At 40.2% G+C, this 21065-nt stretch overlaps 1 protein-coding gene across 1 annotated transcript in view; it reads right to left on the bottom strand.

The window, feature by feature from the left end:
• Positions 1–21065, bottom strand: part of snd1 (staphylococcal nuclease and tudor domain containing 1) — a 178541-nt gene that overhangs the window by 109354 nt on the left and 48122 nt on the right. Inside the window, exons 15-16 of the mRNA XM_006780760.3 lie at positions 20200–20341; positions 7937–8046 (exon numbers count right to left, since the gene is read on the bottom strand). Coding sequence (XP_006780823.1) covers positions 7937–8046; positions 20200–20341 — 252 coding nt within the window. The remainder of the gene's footprint in view (positions 1–7936; positions 8047–20199; positions 20342–21065) is intronic.

The raw sequence follows: 21065 nt of genomic DNA, 5'->3' as shown, positions 1-21065 counted from the left end.
GTCTCACAAGGACTGAATGTCTCTTTTTATAATGGCTGCTGACTTCTGCGCCTGTACGTCCTTGCGGTTAAACCTAAAGCCAGGATGATGTCGATGTGTAGCAACTGCTGTGTTGTCAAGGGAACCATTAGCACAGAGACCAGAGTTGCGCACACACAAAAACTGCATTGATGTTGGTGATTTATGGGTATTTTCTACGCAAATGATTCCTTGTCAAAACCCCTACACATGGCATGGATTGCAAAACGCTGCAAGAGTTGATACATGCACTACTAGTCTATATATTTGATGTATGTATGGCGGAGAAACAAAGATAAATACGCATCCGTCTCTCAACCTGTTAATATGTTACGAATCAACAGAATAGGATCAATCTGAACATTAATAAACCATAGGCACCTAAAGCCATTTCCTCAGGCAGGCTCATCTGTGATTCATCTGACACACGGTGAAGGACACGGAGTATAAACCATTTTTAGAACTGTACACTATCAAGAGCAAACTGCAGCACAGAAAACTGCAAGACGACCCAAACAAATTATAGTATTATTCCAGGTGCAAATGTCAATAAGACATTTATTTCAGGAGTGCTTTAGAAGGAAATGGCTTTAGAATTCTCCCAACTGTGAGCATAATATATTTGCTGACAAGAAATGTGACACTATTAATTTTGCCTCCGATGCCAACTGCGTGTCATTTTTGCTACAGCGTTTAGGTAAGCGCCTAGCAACCCAGCAGCTCAGAAGGCAATGCAGCATGAGGATTTGGGCGTTTGTGTGTGTTCAAAGTGAGTGAATGAAACTAGCAGCATTAAAACAAAACCCTATTAACCTTCTTAAAATGACCCAGAGATGCCACGCCTATCATCTCAGGATCATGTTTAAGTTTCGCACTTTTGTCTATTGCTTTAATTACCAGCATCCAAGAAAGATCAAAATGTATTCATATATTTCATCAGCTCTGTTCTGAGTTTTAAACAGCAAGCCCTATTTTTGAATTTCAATCATTCAGTCCTCTCTTATTATCATTTTCTTTATTTGCCATCTCTGAATATCCCTGACAGCGCTGCATAGACAGGTGGGATATAATAACAAATTCAAACAAGCTGGAAGGCGGAATAAATGAAGCCAAACAATAAGACGAGTAGTGACGTGTTTATTGACACAGCCGCTGGCTATCTGGCTGGCTGCCTCGGGTATTCACAGCCAGACCAAAATCCAATATGTAGTTTGGCTATTTTCCTTTTAAGTGAGATAGACCAGTACAAGTAGAGAAAGGGCAAATAAAGACACAACAAAGACAACAGAAGCCCTTTTCCCCTCGTTCCTTTTCCTGCTGCTTCTATCCCTTATGAAACACATCCAGTCTTTTGTCCTTAGGTTCAGTAATAATTCAAGGAATGTGTCTATGAATGTGAGCACTCACACTGATACTCCATGTCCTATACCTTCATTTTGCCCAACTCTATGTTTAAAAATCCAGAAGCAGCAAAATGTAGTATGGGAATAAAAAGAAGTGGAGTGTAGAGAAAGACAATAAGAGAGTGCATTATACCATTGCCCTCACTGATGTGGAAGAGCACTGCAGTACCCTTCATGTAGGGGATAGACGAAGAGGATTCAGTGGGTCCCTGTGTGCACCGTGTTGCAGTCTTAGCACAGTTTGCACGTTATACTTATCAGGGTGGACGATGAAGTTGCAATTTCATCACACCAACTCGCACAAACACACACACACACACACACTAAACACAAGGTCGCCCTTGTAAACGAGTTGTGACCATAAAGCAGAGAGAAGGTTTCTACCTCTCTCTCCATCTCCATTCAAGCCCATTTATCTCCCCGTCTGCGATGGCGCGAATGCACCGTAATTCACTACTTTCAGGGAACAAAGAGGCAGAGCGGTACTTAAATTCCAAACTGCTGCAAAAGTAAAAGCTGGACTCCGCCTGTGACGCCAATTAGTCCAATATAATGTAGACAAGCTTTTGTGGGCAACAAAATTTATGGTCAGAAGTTCAAGCTTGAACTTTTCCTCTTTTTTTGAATTGCAAACTTGCATGGTTTGCAGAGGTCATGCAGCTAGAGCTTTTGGTTTTGTTTTTTTTCAAGTAAGAAACCTATCTGCTATCAGAACCGAAACAAAAATAATCGCACTGAGATCGGATTGGTTTTAAATATCTATGTCAAATTTAAATACAACATTAACACTTTGTGCTTCCTTTCAGATTTATTTTACTGTCATCTCTTAAATGAAAACCATTAAAAACGCCATATGGTCGTTCGCTACTCTTTGCTAATAAAACACACTCGTGTGCAACCGCTTTTGGCAACAAGCTACCATATGATAGGAGAAGCATTAAATATTTCTTGTATGGATATAGTCCAAACTGGTCATGCTGCTAGGCTAGTGCCAGAGTTATGAATGGATGGGGACAGATCCTGTCTGTGGTTATAAAGCAGCAGTAATCTGGATATGGGGCTGCCTTCTGCAATCATGGTTTGTTTAACTACAGCATGTGATGGGGAAAAAGGACCCGAGGGCCAGTTCACCGTCCCCACCGTCTGTCTCGCTGACCAGGAAACCACACCATGAATTATTCATCGCGTATACTTATTCTCCGTCTCTCACGCTCACACGCGCACACGCAGCACGAGTATGCCGAAGTATGACAAAGAAACTCGAGTCAAAAAATAGATAGCAAAGGCAAGGCCAATATAAACAACAAAACAGTTGTGGGAGGGCAGTTGTGTGTGAAAGAGCACAAGAGAGGAGCAGACATGGTCAAAGGCTGCGAGATCCAGCACTTGTGTAATCGACCTCTCGCCAAAATAATTCAAGCTTGATCGGAAATCAATGTGAGAGCATGGAAGACGTGAAGAAATTCGATGATGTCCTGCGGCGCTGTGTGGCAAAATAGGACATATAAAAAAAGGGGTCAGATCCACGAAGGGGGTGTATGTGTGAGGAATGCTAAATTAAGCGATCACAGTTGCAATGATCACAGATGTACAGGGACAAATAGAAAAGGCACACTAAGTAACACTTCAATAAACCAATTGCCACAGTGTGCCTTTATACGCGAGCAGAAGGCAAAAATCCTCTTCATATTACAAAGGCATTGGGTTTATTAGCATTTAATCAAAATGCTCACCAAGAACAGTTATTAAAGCAGAGAGATCTGCACAGGCAGGCATTAGCAAGGCATCTGTGCTGCCACGCTGGCACAGTGACTCATCAACGCTCCACAACACAACCTCCTGCAGGTCTGAAGGCAGCTTTTGCCAACCCCCACCCATGGCAGCCTGATGCACACAGTGTTCGTGTCACAAGGTGGAAAATGCGGGTGGGGGTGAGGGGTTTGGGGGACCTCTTTTAGGCACGAGGGGGCCACGTTTAGGACAGCATGCGACACCACGTGAAACCAAGGGAATGAACCCCTACACAGAAACTGAAGTAAGTGCTGTGTGTGTGTGTGTGTTCTGGAAGTTAAAAAGCTGGTTTATTTTTCAAATTTCTTTTGCTAAAATTACTGATATCTTCCTATATTTTCAGCTATTTTTTATTGTCAAATACAGCTCAAGTACACGATGAAAATAAGGCTTCTCTTAAACTGCAAAGTATCTAGTAATTCAAGCTCAGAAGAAAGAAGATGTGCAATCACTTGGAATAATGATGTGTAGCTTTTACTGTGTGTTATTTCAGGTTTAGTCAAACAGAAGGCAATTCATCCGAGTGAATAAAACTGTTGAATCTATTGTGGATGGTTACTGAAACTATGGTAGGTACTTTGGTTTCCCAAGAAGTCGCCGGGAAGGATGGCACAGACGTTATGTGGGACGCCCTGCCTGGCACAACCCTCGCTTTTCTCCAGGCTTTGGCTCTGGCAATACACATGGTTGTGACCACTGATATTGGGTGTGTGTTTCCTTAATAACCTCAGTTTAATCTATAGTATGATTTTTTTTTTTTTTTTAAATGGCAGAGAGGTTACACACTACGATAGGGACCTTTTTTTATGTCAATGTTTTTCTCAACTTGATATATGTGAGAAAAGGCTATTAAAATGTATGCAAAACAGAGGTAAGTGTTATTGAGTAGGCAGTCAGCGGTATACACTAGATGAGAACACCCAGACTGAATGAGGTCAATAGAAGTGACAGTATACGTAGGCAGAAGAGTGCATCACATATTACTGTCCACTTAGCCTGCTCTTATCCCTGCTCAAACACGCCATCCCTGCACCCCCCTCCCGTCTTATTCTTGCCTCCTCTCCCACCTGGTGAGGCAGTTATGCAACACCAACAGTTCCAATCAGGGATCCTTTCTGTGTTGATTACTCCAAACACACTGAAAGATAAAATAAGAAGAAGAAGAAGAAGAAAAAAAAAAGAACACAAGTAGATGTGTTTTAACAGAAACAAATGGTTCAATCCTCAGAGCCTAAGAGCTAGTAGCCTTAAAATACAATGCATCATCTGACGTATCAAGCAGATGATCACACGGCAGCCATCTCACTGGAATGATCACTGGGCCTGCAGCATTTTAATGAGCCACCGAGATGGTTCAAATATTATTCCACTAATATCTTGTTTATTAACACTACAACTCTAAATATATCCCAAGACTAGCTGAGTCATCCCAGATAACCAACGTCAATGCAGTAAAATTCTTCCGTTCCCCTGCCTCCTGGTTAGGTTGAGCTTTGAAGATGCCACGCAAAAACAACAAAGAAAAATCAGCGACTAGTGAATTGACTTTTTTCCCTTTTTTTGTCAATGGAAGGTGGGAGGTGAGACAAATTAAATGGAAGACATCAGAAAAGAAAAAGGAAATGTCTGGGGAGTGGTGTTTACCGATGCATTTTTTTTTTTTTTGCCCCTGCTCAGAATTCTATGCTGCTGTTTTGGTCCCACGCTGGGAACGGGAGCAGTGTCTGTCAGAGATTAACACTACACAGAGTGTGAGGAAGGGAGAAGGACGAGAGAGGGATAAAGGAAGACAGAGCTGATAAACACAAAAGTCTTCTTTTTATTTTTTTTAAACAAGGGGAATCAGAAAGCGCGAGAAATCTTTTTCTCTTTTTTTTTAAAGAAAACAACTGAGAGACACAGCGGCAAATCTGTGACGATGGTGGCAGCGGTAGTTGTAGTGAGGGGGTAAATAGACTAAGATGGAAGCCAAGGCCTCTCCCCTCACTGGGTGCCACATTAATTATGCATGTCTGTATCAAGAGAAATTAAAACATAGCCGTGTAGCACTTTAAAGATAAATTGAGGAAAGGAGGGGGTAGAGGGAAATGGGCGTTAAGGAGAGAAAACGCTGGGAGCAAATGTCAGGCAAAGATTTCAAACTGGACGCTGAAGACAAGAAAGGATTTATTTTATTTCTTGAAAGGGGACCAGAACAGTGGTACAACAGAAAAAAAGAGACCGAGAGCACTGCGTGCTCACTCCAGCAACTAAACTCAATTTCAAGGCCACAAAGAGAAAGAAATAGCTAATTAGAGCAAAAAACGGAGGTGTCGGAGTGGGAGAACGTAGTGGCCACTGAGTCAACATATCGTTAGCTCAACAAAGCCCTAGAAAACTAAAATTGGCTGTCGAGCAGCGTAAGCAGGAAAAATATTTTATGAATGCAAATGACTGCACCACCGACACCCAAAATCAAATGGTATTCACGTGAGGCCACCTTAGGAGGAGCCTCAAAAGCCGCTGCAATCAGATGCTATTCAGAGATGAACCAACAGCAGAATCTCATGCTAATGAAATCAAATGATCCACATTCACGTTGGAGTGAGACACACCTTAATAATCAGTTTCATTTAGACTCGCTGCGATCTGCAGGGATGGGAAAGACGGAGAAAAAGATGGATTCAAGGGAGAGGACCAGTTCTTCGTTCTGTCTATCATCGGTTTAATTCTGTAGCTACTCACTTGCCTCAATAAAGCGACTACATTTCCTGTCACCTCTTCATTCCAGCTTTCTCTCACATGTGTGTTCTCTTACAGCTACATGTGCACTTGAGCCAATTTGTTCACCGAAATGTAAAGATTTTTTTCCCCTCAAGGTATTCAAGAGACATCATGCGTGTCTCTTCATGCGTCATTAAAATACTTTTCTACTGAGTGATTCATCATCTACTAACTTTCTTTCTAATAAGAGACAGCTTACGTATGTGTGAATGCTTAACTCTATTGTTAGCTAATTGAATGTGTCCCTCTCAAGAGTTTGACTGTGTTTGTGTTCATATTAGCCCAAACAGGAGGTCGGTGCAGCCAGCCAAACGGCCGGCCCCCACACTGGGCTCGAGACTCATTATATGGCTCGGTCTTTCCTGCTAACTCCCACCTACCTGTAAAAAACTTGCTGACACCACCAATGACTGGCAAGGGAGAAAATGTGTGTCAGAGTGTGTGCATGAGCTTGTATGTATGGAAGGATGAGGTTATGTACATGATGGCAAATCCTCAATTCAATAGTCAAAAAAGTCAATTTTTTTTCCCAACCAAAATAAGCATTTCATGTCTTAAAACAGATTTGATAGGCAGCTGACTTTGGCATCATTTGGGCATACAAATGTCCACAGTGTCAATGAACCAGATGCACGCACGCACGCACGCACGCACGCAGAGAGAGTGCAGGAAAGCACCAAAACAGCACACCTGCACTGCAGCTTGATGGTAAAAATGTTCAGATGTGGGGAGTTTAAAAAACAAAGGGAGAAAAAAAAAAGTGCCATATGGATATGTGAACGAGGTTAAAAACTCTATTTTCATTCCAGGGGGACTTTAATTTAATCTGTAAAGAAAGCGTAATCTCCAAAGACGGTGTGCCTCTTGTAGATTTAATCATATATGCATGAGAGTGTATGCATGCATCTGTAAAAACAATAAAAATTCAGATCATAAACCTGCTCCTCGACATCTGCGCTTCTATTATCAAATTCCCCAGTTGTTTGCATCACTGTTTCAACAGTCCAGGCGTTCTGAAAAATCTAGGTTTCTCAAACGCATACAAACACACACATGGGTCCACCTGTGACGGTGGCTACTGGCTCCATTTTCATTACAATTAAACATCAGAGGACAGTGGAGTTAGCCACCCCACGCAAAAAAAACCCTTTAAGACTGAGATAAGAATGGAGAGGAGTAGTTTAAAAAAAACAGAAGAGAGACTGTGTGTGTGTGTGTGTCCTGGATAAGTGGTGGCAGGATTATAGCTAGTTCCATCATGGCTTTGGTCCGTTCACTGCCTCCTATAAAAACCTATTAGCATGTGAATGAAGAGGCACACAGTGGATGGAGTTTTCTAAAGCCCAGGAGCACTGATCGACTATCAGGTGAGTTTTCCGTAAACTGGAATAAGCACTGGAGGATGGTGTGTGTGTGTGTGTGTGTGTGTGTGTGTGTGTGTGTGTGTGTGTGTGTGTGTGTGTGTGTAGGTGCTTTTGAGGGTAGTGGATTGGGATTGTGTCCACTTCTGTCAAAATTCTTGTTGAGATTTGCCAACACTTTAATGCACTTGTAATAAAGCTCATTTGGGAGTAAACAATTTAATCAGCTTATTAAAGCTAGTGGCCCTATCTATGGACAAACTGCCTTCATATTAGGTTTGACGGAAGGAAGGAAAAACTTGGATTTTTCAATAGCAGAATTCAGCTAAAAGAGCTGCTCTCCCATCTGCTGTTTAAAGCACAACACACATTCTTCTCACATCTCTGAACCAAAATGATCTTATGTTCAAAGTAAAGTAAAACTAAAGTGAGTGTGAAACTAAAAGGCTGCAAAGTGGATACTGAAACTCAGACTGTGAATAAGAGAGCGAAACAGAGGAAGTTAAGCGCCAGAACAGCAGAATATCAAAAGTGCCCAACATGGAGCTGGGCTTTGAAACAATAAGAACTGGGGCCAAAATGTTCCACTTCACTGCTTACCTCCCTTTGCAGCACCAGCTCTTTGGTGAACAGCATGGCCTCGTCACTAAAGGGTTCAGCCACCTGCACGCCTCCGGGCGTATTCCGGGAACTGCGTGGACATTCAATACCTGGCCAAAGACAAAACAGTTGCAGGAGTTAAAGGTGAGCACAGCTGCTACTCAAAAGAACAGCAAGATGCCCAAAATTGGTTTAACATTATTTGGTTTGCAGAGCCAGAACAATAAAAAAAAAAAAAAAGGCATGACTGAGTCAAATTATCATTTGGAGGAAAAAAGAAGAAAAAACCCTCAAATTACATCCACATTTTCCAGGTGCTCCTGACAGCTTAGATCTCATTATGCACGTTCCTCGTCCCTCTTAAAAGGTCAAAAATTGTTTGGCCGCTCAATTGTACAAATGCACGTCAGAGGCAAAACAGAGATTAACCAGTGACACTATGATCTGCGCTAAACGGATAATTGGTTGTCAGAGGTCATACCTGAGTGCATGAAGCACTTCTGTAAAAAAAAAAAACATTTAAACTAAAAGGTGGTCTAAATAAATTTTTGTCTTTGGATCCTATGGCATGAACTTTGGTATATTTTCAAAGGCTTCTTTGTTGTTGTTTTTTAAATAGAAGAGAGATGGGAACGAATAAGCCTGAGAGAAGAGGTGAAGGGAAAGAGGAAAGAGCAGGTATAAAGGTGCTTGTACTGTAGAATATCTACATCAACCAGTATGAAACTAAAAAGATATGTATGCATGTAACAGAGAACAGAGAATTTATGTATTTAAAGGTGCCCCAGAAATGGCCTTCTGTTCATGAATGTATGCGAGGATCTTAGTCTTATAAAAGAGGCTCGGTTCACATACTGAATTATACATGTATAACCTGTACTGGAGAAGATATGTTTCATTGACTGAGATGCCTCCTCCTCCTTTTATTCCCTTTCATACATGATGACGTGAACGCTCATGGAATCTCTTTCAGATGAAGATTCAAATGGAAACGGTGAATATAAAAACACAACAGCTTTATTTATTTATTTTCGTATTCGTTTGCATCCAGTTTTCTCCAAATACTTCAATTAATAAGCAATTAGTGTCACTTAACCACTAAAACAAGCAGGTTGGTGCTCTATTGTTTTATGCAGAGTAGCCTAATGATAGATTCGGTTGGGAGTTCAACCCTCGAGCGCTGTGCTAATAAAGCAACAGCTCTCTCTCCTACGGTCTTTTCTTCCCTCTTTGACTCAAGGTTTAATTTAATGAGCTTCACCCGAGTGACAGATATACTGCCTCGGGATGGACTCACAAATACATGACAGAAGAGTAAAGTCAGATTTGCTAGGGAATCCTGGTGACTTAGTGCTCAGCGTTGGCCATCTCCCTCTAATACTATCCTGGGATTTGAATCTCACTCCTGGTCCTCATAAGTTTTATTTATGGTCTCCTTGTGTTCCCTTGGAGAACTTCTGAATGATGATGTATTTCTATAAGAGGCATTTGAGATTCGCAGAGGTATATGCTGCTGAGATTGTGTGCAAAACTGAAGGGGAAAAAAGTGTGTATGGAACAGAAAAGCTCATGTGTGTTAGATTAAGGGGGGAATTGCATACGGTGAATAAAGCCTTCAAATTTAAAGATTTATTATATCCATTTTTTATAAATGTTTTCAAATTCATATATACAAAAATGCTTTATTTCAGAGACTATTTGTTTTTAAATATGCAATCAGCAGCCACTTTATTAGGTATACCTGCTTAAAAGCTAGTTAATATAAATATGTAGTTAACGTATTTCTTGATGCAGACACGGTCAAGAAAGGGGATTTAAGTGACTTTGAACGTGACATGGTTGTTGGTGCCAGATTAGCTTGTATGAGTATTTCAATAGATAGCTTTGAGCTTATAAGAAAACAAAAGTAAGTGCAATAACTACTTGTTACAGCCAAGGTAGGCAGAAGACCAGCTTGTTACAGCAGCAGCAGAAGACCACTCCTGACTAAGAACAGTCTCACCAAAACTGGATGACAGAAGATTGGAAAAATGTTGCCTTGTCTGGTAAGTCTTAATTTCTGCTGCAGTATTCAGATGGTCAGAATTAAGCATAAACAACATGAACGTATGAATCCATCTAGTCTTGTATCAATAGTTCCCACTCTGGGTGGTGGTGTAAAGGTCTGCATGAGTATTGTTGCTGATAATGTCCATCCCTTTAAGACCACAACGAACCCTGAACATGGCACGTCACAAAGCTCACATTATCCAACCTGGTAGAAAGTTCTATCTAATAAAGTGGTCAGTGAGTTTATATTTTTCCTACCTCTACCACTAAAAGGTGGTGGTAACACATAGAGAAGCTGTTTTTGGACTACTGTTTAACAATAAAAAAAGAAGAATGTGTTTCTCTGCTAACTAACAGACCCCAGACCAATAAAATGTGTGGGCCACAGCGAGAGCCATTTAACAGCTTTTAAAATGAACAAAATTACATCCAGCGTGAACTCCACCAGCTTAAGATAGCATGCTGCAAGTCTATCGCAACTATGGCCAATTATATTAGAGGGGTGTTAAATCTTCAAAGAATAATGATGTTACTTGAAATGCCCATCCCTAGTTTACAGGGTCATTAATCTAAGACACTATGAACCTATAAAGTGTGTAAACACTGGCTACTGCAATTTATAAGGTTATTTTATTTATTTGTCCTTTCTAAGAAGTCATTATAAACTTTCTAACTGCCAAAAGATTAACATTACTGTTTATGTATAGAAGTAGAAAAAGACTCGACTGAAGGACCGACTGACTTTTTTTTAATCTCATCTTTTTGTTTAGTACTTTCTGTTCCCTGTGTGACCATGTCCCATTTATGAGAACAAGAACGGAAGACATCAGCGCATTCACACTGGCAGGGAAGGGAAAATGGCCCAGGAAAGGCAAAAATGAGGACACAGGACAGTCAGCACCCAAGGGTTACGAAGAACTGTTGAGTCAACCTTCTGCAAGACTTAAGGTGTCCAACAGCTAGCTTTAAAGCCAAACAGACACGTGAGATTTTCTCTTTTACAGTGAAGTTTGCATCGTTTCACTGCAGCTCAAATATCATGTTCCTGAGTAATTCAAGATCATGATGTTTAAATTACAATATACTTAACTGTCAGACAGTTTAAAGCTATGAAATGCCAAAGACTAACAATAAATATATTTAAAATTAAGAAACATCTGGGGTTTTTTTTTTTTTAATTATAGCATACAATAATTCAGTAGTATCATAGATGTTGTGCATATTCTCCAAAGTATTTGTCTATTTTCAAACATTAACAAGAACATAAAGAAAATAAAGCCTCCAGTAAAACAGAGAGAAGGAGGAGGAGGAGACACTGATGGCCAAGATCATTTGAAAGTATTTATAGAAGTGGACCAGGACAGGACTTCCACAAGGGACGCTGTAGCTACAACGCTGCCTGAACAAAGACAGGAGGAGAGGTAAGGGATGCCGAGGGGGGGGGGTAAGAAAAGAAAAAGACAAGAGGAAAGGCTGTTAACGGCTTGCAAATACTGCAAGCAGTTAGCAAAAATTGGTATATGAAATAATTGGAGAGGGAGAGATATTTGAGTGTCTGCTCGAATTGGCCAAAGCTATGATAAGGGCTGGAAATGTAGGGTTTTACCCCCACCCCCCTAGCATAATCCACAGAAAAAACGTAACATTAAGAAGTCTGGTTTAATTGTATAAGTACACAAAGTACAAGGAATTCCCAGGCATGCAGGGAAAACTATTTCAAACCAACTAAAGCAAACCTCTAGCAAGTAGCTAGAATTTCTTAAACCCTAATGCATGCATCCTAAATGTGAAGTCCAACTAATCAAGTCAGACGTATCTGCAAATAAATACACACTGCATTGTCCCCTCAAATGACCTAACTGCACTCAATATCCTGTGACTTACTCACACATACTGTAGTCTCCTCCCTGCAGCATTTAGACCAAACCAGGGAGTCACTTAGCATAGCCAATTTTAACCTGCGCCACGATACATAACTCACGCCTGACACCCCGATAAACATCTGGGTCAAACTGCAGGATATCCATCTTATCTCCGAGACAAACAAGACATACACTGATCGTCCTGACATCATACTATATACAAAAGCAAAAAAAAAAAAACCAACAACACACACACACAGACAGGATGCTGCTGTACAGCTGCTCCTCATTATTGCCTGCAGTGCCTGCCTACTTGTCAATCCACCATCAATCATTAGGTTTGATGTGTAAGACACGGGCATTGGATTTTGCATTTTTAAATGTCTCAGCCAGACTTTAGAGACAGATCTGGAAGGACTGTTAGTAATGAATGACTGGTTCATTTTGGAACAAATTAACGCACAATCGAATGAGCAGATTAAAGAATTAATTTGTCGTTTCCAAATGCTGCAACTCGACTCGTAAAAGATGACAAGCTATCAGCAGTTTCATTTAGTAATGCTGTGGTTTTGTATCACCCCCAATCCCTGCCCACCCCACCCCCCGCCTCGCTTCCTCCTCCTTCCCTTCTGCAGAGCTCAGGCTCAGAGACGGGTGGGGTAGCCCTGTGGTGAAGATGTTTTTAATCTGTGATTTGGGGTGAGCAACATGACTGATGAAATACTGCCTGCCCCCTTAGCTAAAAACACCTTTCCTGCTTAGTCATATATATATATATATATATATATATATATATACACACACACACACACGCTTTAAGCTCCTTTGCCTCGCACCAAAACACTATCCCTCCATCCAGACAAGTCCTCACAAATTCTCCATCACTCTCTGCCACAATCATTCTCCACACAAGGCGCAACTGTTTCTATACGTTCTGCTATAAATCGATAAAAAGGGCTCGCACATAAGATGTATGGAACCAAATTCAATCTTCTAACCTTGCGGCAGAAACACACACACGCAAGCTAAACCACTTCAGCTTTCTCTTGACAACTGTTTCTGTCGTACAACCAAGAAAGATGACAATCTCATTCGTTTAAGCATTTACAGTACTCTCTGTGCCCACTGTCATTTCGGAGAAGAAGAAGGGAAAAAAAAATTTTAAAAAAAAATCACGAGTCGCTTACATTGAAGCCAAGATATTAAAACTTCAACATATGTTTGTGTTGCTGTGTGGGCTGTGCATACTAAACAAAATACAACCACAGACTGTAGGTCTGAAAAATGAATCCACTGCTCAAGTGCTTTGAACCTGTATTCTTTCCAAGGGGCCACTGCACTAGTTTAAAATAGCCAGATTAAAGATAGAGCTTGAATTAAAGTCAGATTGTATATGGTTTACATTGGCTCATTAAAAGCAAAATAAACTGTAAACAGACTTTTTTGTATTTTGTAAAGTGGTTTTGAGCAACAGTTCTCCAGGCTTTACAGCAGATGAGCAGCATCAGAAAGTCATGGCTTTAAGAAACAGGGAAAAAACCTGACACAGGACCTGTCTGTTTATCTGCTGTTTGTTGAAGCATCATCAGAAATGTTCTGAAGGGTGTCTGTCAAGAAGCCAATCTCCAGGAAAGAAAGCAGGGAGAAAAAAGGCTGAGGAGTGCCAAATTACACAAGGACGGAACTGAAAATCGGTGGCAATCGATCTTGTGGAGTGATTAATCCAAATGTAAACATTTTTGGTCCAAATAGCCATCAGTAAGTATGGACAACATCAGGAGAGAAGTACAAAAGTGAGGGTCAAATGCCATCTGGTAAACATGGTGGAGGCTCTGTCGTGGTTTGGGGCTTAGAATAGAATTAGGAATGCATAAAAGTTCAGTCAAATGTCTGGAAAGTGCCTAATTGGCAATGATTGAATTTTCAAATTTTTAACTTGCTGCCGATGCAGTAAAAGCAAACCTAGACAATGTAATAGTCATGGATTGACCTCCCCAGACCCTGGACCTTAACAATATTAAAGCAGTGTGGAATCAAAAGGCAGCAAACATCCAAAGAAGAGTTGAATATCCTTCAAAAAGCCTTGTAAAGCCTTCCTAAAGACTACTAAATTACAAGAAGGCCTGCCTAAGAGACTTTAAGTCTTACCAAATATTGACTTTCCAGTTTGTTAGAACTTCTACTTTATTTCTATCTCTTTTCCATTTCCCTAGCAAAATACAAAGAAATGATGTGAGGCCCAAGACTTTTGCACAGTACAGAGAAAATGACTACTTCTCTCCTGATGCATTACCTCAGTAAAAACCCACCCTACTGAGTTTATAGTCTCAGTCTCTAGTTTAAATTCATATTCACTATAGAATAACTTACTTTAAAAAAAAAAAAAACTATTATCTTAACTACAGCAAAATGGATTTGGCAGCTTTGTAAAGGATAAAAGTAACTTATGAGTGATCAGTTTCCTTTGCTTCACATCCAAACCTTGCTCATCGTCATGCTTAAAAACAAACAAACAAGCTAAACACTGTCAAAATATCACACTTAAAGATTCAAAAACAGGATAAAAACAAATGTGAGGGGCACAGTGGCTACATCTATCTTTTATATAAAACTAAGCATTTACCCTGCTTTAAATCTTTGTTATAAACCAAGCTAATGACCTTGAACCAAAAAAAATTTCAAACTTTAGCCGCGCATTTGTTTAATATGAACACGTAAAAGAATAATTATTATTTCCAAATCATTACAGCTCACCTAAAAGAACCAATCTGGATATATAAGTGACAAATATTATGTACACTGCCAGCATCTAGTAATCTAGTTAAAATTCCTCCGAAAAACTTTACTGTGTAATTCGGTGAGCTTTCAGGTGACTAGAGATCACAGTGGTGGATCGACTTCTCTTCCACTGGTAATGAGGAAAAATGACAAGTATCTTCTTACAGACATGTGCCTCTCGTGGCTGTCGTGCACTAGTGTCATCATGCAGTTTATGCAAACAAATAACACGCCACAAATCCCTAAGCTGGTAACTGGCATGCTGATTAGCCTTCGACTTTTTACACATACCCTGCCAGATGTACTGTTTTTGGCATGTCTGCAGGTATAAATGGATGCTTAAAAGATAAAGGCAGCTCAGTATGAATGCTATTACTGTCTATCATTTTATTTTATGAAGTCACTAATTCTTAATTTTTGACAGGCTCTTGGCAGGTTATAATTAGCCTTGCAACAGAAAAACAAACAACTAGGAGGTTCATGCCTAAGCGTGAGTGTGATTTCAGCTCTAAAATCCTTTCCTCAATAACCCCTTCCATCAGAACTTCCATCTCATTAATCCTTGCTGTCCTTCCCCGTGTGCGACTATAAGGTAAATTTCTCCTATTTGAATATGTCCACCTCATCCATCACTTCCGTTAATGCAAAAAGGCCAAGCCAAAGTTTACCCGAGGGTGAACACACACATAAACACACAGGTGGCCAAGCCACAGAGTGCAGGCAGCTGATGGTAAGATCACGAGAGCGTGCTATTAGGGAAAATCTTTGGATTGTTTGACTCTCTTTCATCCTCTCAATCTGTCTTTCCGCCTCACCATCATCTCAACACGGCTTTCAAATGTAAGGCCTCATTACCTCAGACAAAGCTTAGGCAGTGTTAGAACCGTTCCTCAAGAGCACACATTGCATTTTGCATGGATCTGTTAGGATTTAGGAAATTTAGTATGTATAATTCTATTTTATATTTGTTTGTGTACAATAAACAATGTTGTCCCTCCATTTACAGGCAGAGGATCTTCTTCATAGCATGTTTGCACCACCGTGCTTCCATAGCAGCAAGTGTCTTTATCTGTGTTTTCGGGGCCTTCAGATCAATACAGTTATATTTATAAAGTGCTGATTCACAATAGCAGTCGCCTCAAGATGCTTTATATTGTAAGGTGGAGACCCTACCTTAGTACAGAGAACAGCCCTACAATCAAACAACCCCCTCTGAGCAAGCATTTAGCAACAGTTGGAAGGAAAAATCTCCCTTTTAATAAAAAGAAACCTCCGGCAGAACCAGGCTCAGGGAAGGGCAGCCATCTACCTGATCCATAATAAAGCCTGATCACTACTGCATTGTTAAAATTGATACCAATACCAATATTTGGTGATTTAAAAATATATAGACATATTAGCTGATCTTTTCTTTCCTTATCAGATACACAAATTGGTTTCACTAAAATGTTATAGCTTTTCATGAATCTTACTAAGATCATGTGACAATGCTGTTGCGTCTGTGATATTTCAAGCATGTGATGCAACATCAGGAAAATCACTGTTTCATGCCGATAACCAGGTTAAAGGGTGTTTCTCCCATATCTTCTTTAGTTTTTTCCTTTTTAATTTATGTGTCGCTAGAAATGCTGATGCCAACATACTGGGAAGTAGCTAATATTAGCCAATATATCGGTTGGGTTCTACTGATGGGCACAACAGCATTTTATTGTACATACTCTCCTGACTATGTTGGGATTATGCTTGTCTTTTTGTTCACATTTTAAGAGAGTGTGTCTTGAAATTTTCTACCTCATTTATTTTTCTGTTTTTATTTATTTCTTTTTATAAATCTGCCCTCAGACTAAAGTGTACCACCAACACACGGGTGTTTAGGGCAGTCTTTGTCTGCACTAAACCAAACACTGTGTGATGGCTAATGTTCCTTGCTGACACTGGAAATCTTTGTGTTCATCTTTTTGACAGTCTGCTGCTCGTAACTTTACAACAAGTAACTCTGGAAGTGCACTTCACCTGCTCTGAACTCAAACTCTGAAATCCACTGAAGACGATAAACTTTTACATCCTTTTCACCACTTTGTCCACCTTTGTTTAAACCATCTTTTACTCCCATTCACCTTACAGGAATTGCTTTTTTTATGTCTCCTTTTTACCGTATCCCCTTTTTGTTAACCTCCATGTCCTTCCAGCCTCCACATCTTACTTCTGCTCTTCCTTTCATCATCCATCGAGACCCCCTCACCACACCCTTAAATCCCTTTCCTATACAGTACCCCCCTCTCTTAGAAACTGGATGACTCCTTTACCCTTTATCAAACTTACATATTGAAGTGACAGTGCCCAGCCAGAGAGTGAAAGAAGAAGAAAAGTAAGGCAAAGTGCTTCAGGAGACTAAAGGGGAACTACCCCTGAAGCACACCTCCGGTCTTGTTTGAAGCATGGGCTTCACTTGCTGCTGTACTTTCTTTCCTCAACTGTCTTTCTACATCAAGGAAAACTCTGGAAAAGGAAGGAGACGCCTGGCCTTTTGAGGCACCTCGCTGGAGAACCAATTTCCTTGCAGTAGTCAGCGGGGTTCAGTGTTAAACCGGGACAAATAAGCATGGCTAAAACAAAAGAATAAAAATGCTGCTGGCTAAGCAGGCCGGGAGATCTTAAAATTGTGTTTTGGTATTGTAATATTGAATTGCGCCGTTACATCACTTACTGCCTTGGGATGATTTCATTTGCAGTGCTACTGTAAACACTTTGTTCTTAAATGCCCTCCCACAACACTGTTAAAGAATAAAAATTTGGCCTTGATGAATACAGTATGAAGAAAATGCAGCTAATGAAACAGATGACTAATGCAGGGCAGGTTTTAAAAGCAGCATCCTTTGAATGATTTCCTTTTTATCTGCATGTAGTGACTATTTACATAGCACTCGGAGCAAATTACTAAACAAGGGGACTCAGCATATAGAAAACATACTTTAACCTTTTATCCATAATTAATGGGGTGATGAGTAATGACGATACTTAACCCTACAAAAGCATAAAATGACACAGCTGTAAAACTTTATGGTTATGGTAATGAGAGATAATAGACTATAAAGGCTTAGAGTAACTGTTCCGACACGTCACATATGTACCATGCAGCATAAATAGGGGTTTAATTTCGGTATCAAGTTACAACTTCCAATCGCACACCTTTAAAATATAAATATTAAATCTGCACAATTTAGTGCCAGAAAGGCTTTTGTCATGTATACAATTATCTCCTTTTATGAACGACTCTTACGTGACATACATTAACGGCAAGTTCTTTCAAACTAGCTGAACATATCGGAAAACTTAATAAAGATTTCCTCTGCAAATTTTATTTTCCGTCACAAATATGCAATAGCCTGAAGAGAAAAGGTCCAAAGGGCCCCTGCAGTTTCATATGCAGATAAACACGACAGGCTTGAGGGCAGCCAATTTATTGTGCGTGTCATTTTCCACAGCCCTTGGTGCAGATGGGCGAATAAAACGTCGCAAGATAACTTTGACAGGAAAGAGAAAGAGGAAAGAGATATGACGCACTTGGAGATTAAAAGGTACGGCGATAATAAGATGTCCTTTGTGCTGTGGGGCTTCATTTCATGTATGGCTAACTGTTTAAAATTTGTTATCGCATAAAGAAAACCACGCACAACATAGATGAAAGGAACTGGTGCCCACCATTAAAGATGAGGAGAAAAATAATATGAAAAAGAAGAAACAGAATAGAAATGAGACAGCAAGAATAAGTACACATGTAAGATCTTGAATTCATGCAGAGGACTAAATGGAAGAGAAGCTAAATACATTAAACAGGCAGGGAAATGAATCATTTTTATCAATCAGGGTTAATCCAACCAAATGTGTGTATTAAAGACAGCATGGGTCATCTTCTGGGAACAGCTTTAATCAAGTCTGCTCAGTGCCCATCAGCACTAATGCAGTTCCTAAGATTTTCTAATAATCTTTGATTGAATAAAATCATTTCAAAAGTATACCATGTAAACATCGGTCTGAGTTTCCATTATGGGCATTTAGCTAGCGAGAAAAGCAAGACCAAAACAACAAACATACGGTCCTGTGTACAGATGGCTTCTTTTGATGGGGTCATTTACATGTATCCTGGTGCAGGCAGTGGACAGAACAATGCAATTTAAAAAGCCATCAGTGGATCGCAAGACAATCGGACACAAAATTACAAAATTAATTAATGCATCAACAAGTCAGCCACGCATAATTAAACGGAATCTGGCTGTCTTGACAGAAATATATTGTGTTTGTTCTACTGGAAATGAAGAGGAACTGTTTAGCGAGTAAATGTCTGCCTGGAATAAAGATGGACTGAAACACAGTTTGATTGCAAAAAGAGCATTATCTGTGTAAAGGGTAAGCCTTCTCGCTACCACCCATGATCTGGAAGGATGCACAAATCATTGGTGGCTGCTAGAGATACAGTCTCTGTGTTTTTATTACTAGCACCAACTGTCAACACCGTCGGGGAACTGAAATAAATGACTGGACCTGCTATCACGCAGTCCCTATTTCATCCCATCTGCATCTGCTGTTCTCACTGAAAATAATATAAAAGGTCTACAAAAGGTAGGACACGTGAGATTAATCTCTGAATTTTATTCTCTATAAAATGTCAAACAATAGCGATATTTGTGGGATAGCTGTGGGATATTTTTCACATGTATTTTTACTTTTATTATCTGAGACGCCAAAAGATTTGTGATATTTGCAAAGAAAACCACCACATCCTTACATGTTAGCAGAAAGAACCAGCAAAATTCTCTGTTTTTCTCCCCTTGGTCACTTTTCTGTATATAGTTTAGTTTCATATATTGGGATTAATCAGTCAATGAAGCAACTGCAGCAGCACTTTATTTATTTTCGATTCTTCCCTGTGTTGCTGCTGTTCAGGTTAGTTTATTCTTCGTTTACCGCTTCTTCTTTTTTTCTAACTGTGAACATATACTGCAGTTTTCACAACATGATCTTGCCACATACTTAAAGTAAAAGAGGACAACAAAAAGGCGGGTTTTGTACTTGAAGCACAAAAGAAATTATAAAGTGTAGCACTAAAAACCTGGAGTTTAAACCTCACTTTATCTTGAAACAGTAGCCAGTTTCTAATGAAGATTACTACCAAGTGGAGAGCAGAGAGGGAGTCCATTTCAAACTTGGCAGAACACCAGAAGGGGGGAGGCGAGGCTAAAGGGGGCACATGTTTCACGCCAACACTGGTGTTCTGAAAGATGGTGGGCTGGGGCTGGAACACGCCCAGCTACCTCTGTGCCCTCTCAAGGTTGGCTGCTGAGAGGAGTGGAAAGAGCCTAAACCTTTGCCCCCTGCATCATCCGGTGTCCTAATGTGACGCTGACTATCTGCACTGGCTGCAATCTAAATGAAAATAATTCTTCTCTGTTACTGAAAGACATGGCGAGGAATTTTATCGTAGAAGAAACTAATACCCACCAAGACCCAGATGTGACTCAATTAGATGACACAAAATTAAATGACCTTCACGGCAGAAAGGTAAAAGATACCCACCGGCAAGGAGGAATGTGATGAGGCAGGTTTCTTTTGGCATGTACAGCTTTAAGCGCGAGCCGCTGAAGACGTATTCTACCACAGCCTCTGACCGGCCAGCCCTCTGCAGGAAGGGCAGGAACTGCTTGGCTTTCTGTGTCTCCTGAACAGCAAAGAAAGAAAGAGAAATGGCATCGTCAATTTAAGTCACAGCTGGACTTTTTGAGAAGGAATAAAAAAAAAAAAAAAAAAAAAACATTTCAAATTTGAAATAGCTATGTAGACAAGGCACAGAGTAAATAGGTTAATAGACAACATAATGTGTGTGCTTAATTCAGATATTTTTACACGTCGATCAGATCCACCCAATTAAAATAAATAAATAAATTTTAAAAAAAACCTCTCTTTTCCCGTTTCAGTCTCTGTTCTCAAGGGTGAGTCACTAGCTTAGTGGTGTGCTTGGGCCAAAATTACAAGCAGAGCCAAATCATGTGTATTCAAGCCGGGTCAGTGATGTAGCGGCGGTGGAAGATTTGTAAACGATAAAAAAAATATTTAATATGCGTCTACTCCAGGCATGAGCATGTAGGCACAACAGACCAATGAGTCACTGCCCAGTGTGTGGCAGTGTGGACATGGGAGTAGGCACAAAGTCTCAGAGGAAAGGACGGAGCTAAAACGAGTAAAGTCAGAGCGAAAACATGTGTTCTCCCACTGTTATTGCGAGTTTATGCGAGGGTCAGAGCAGTTCAAAACCACAAATATCAATAATTCCGTTCCTTTTTTAGAGAATGCTACACTAGACATAAAGCGGCAACAGAAAAGACGGACGAGAAGAACCATGCAACGCGCGTCACCGGGGTTTTTGAGTATTTGAGTAAAGGGTA

This window comes from Neolamprologus brichardi, chromosome 17 (assembly GCF_056152115.1).
Source record: "Neolamprologus brichardi isolate AB-2024 chromosome 17, ASM5615211v1, whole genome shotgun sequence".
Lineage (NCBI taxonomy): Eukaryota > Metazoa > Chordata > Actinopteri > Cichliformes > Cichlidae > Neolamprologus > Neolamprologus brichardi.
The sequence above is the reverse complement of the archived record's forward strand: the minus strand, read 5'-3'. Positions and strand labels throughout refer to the sequence as shown.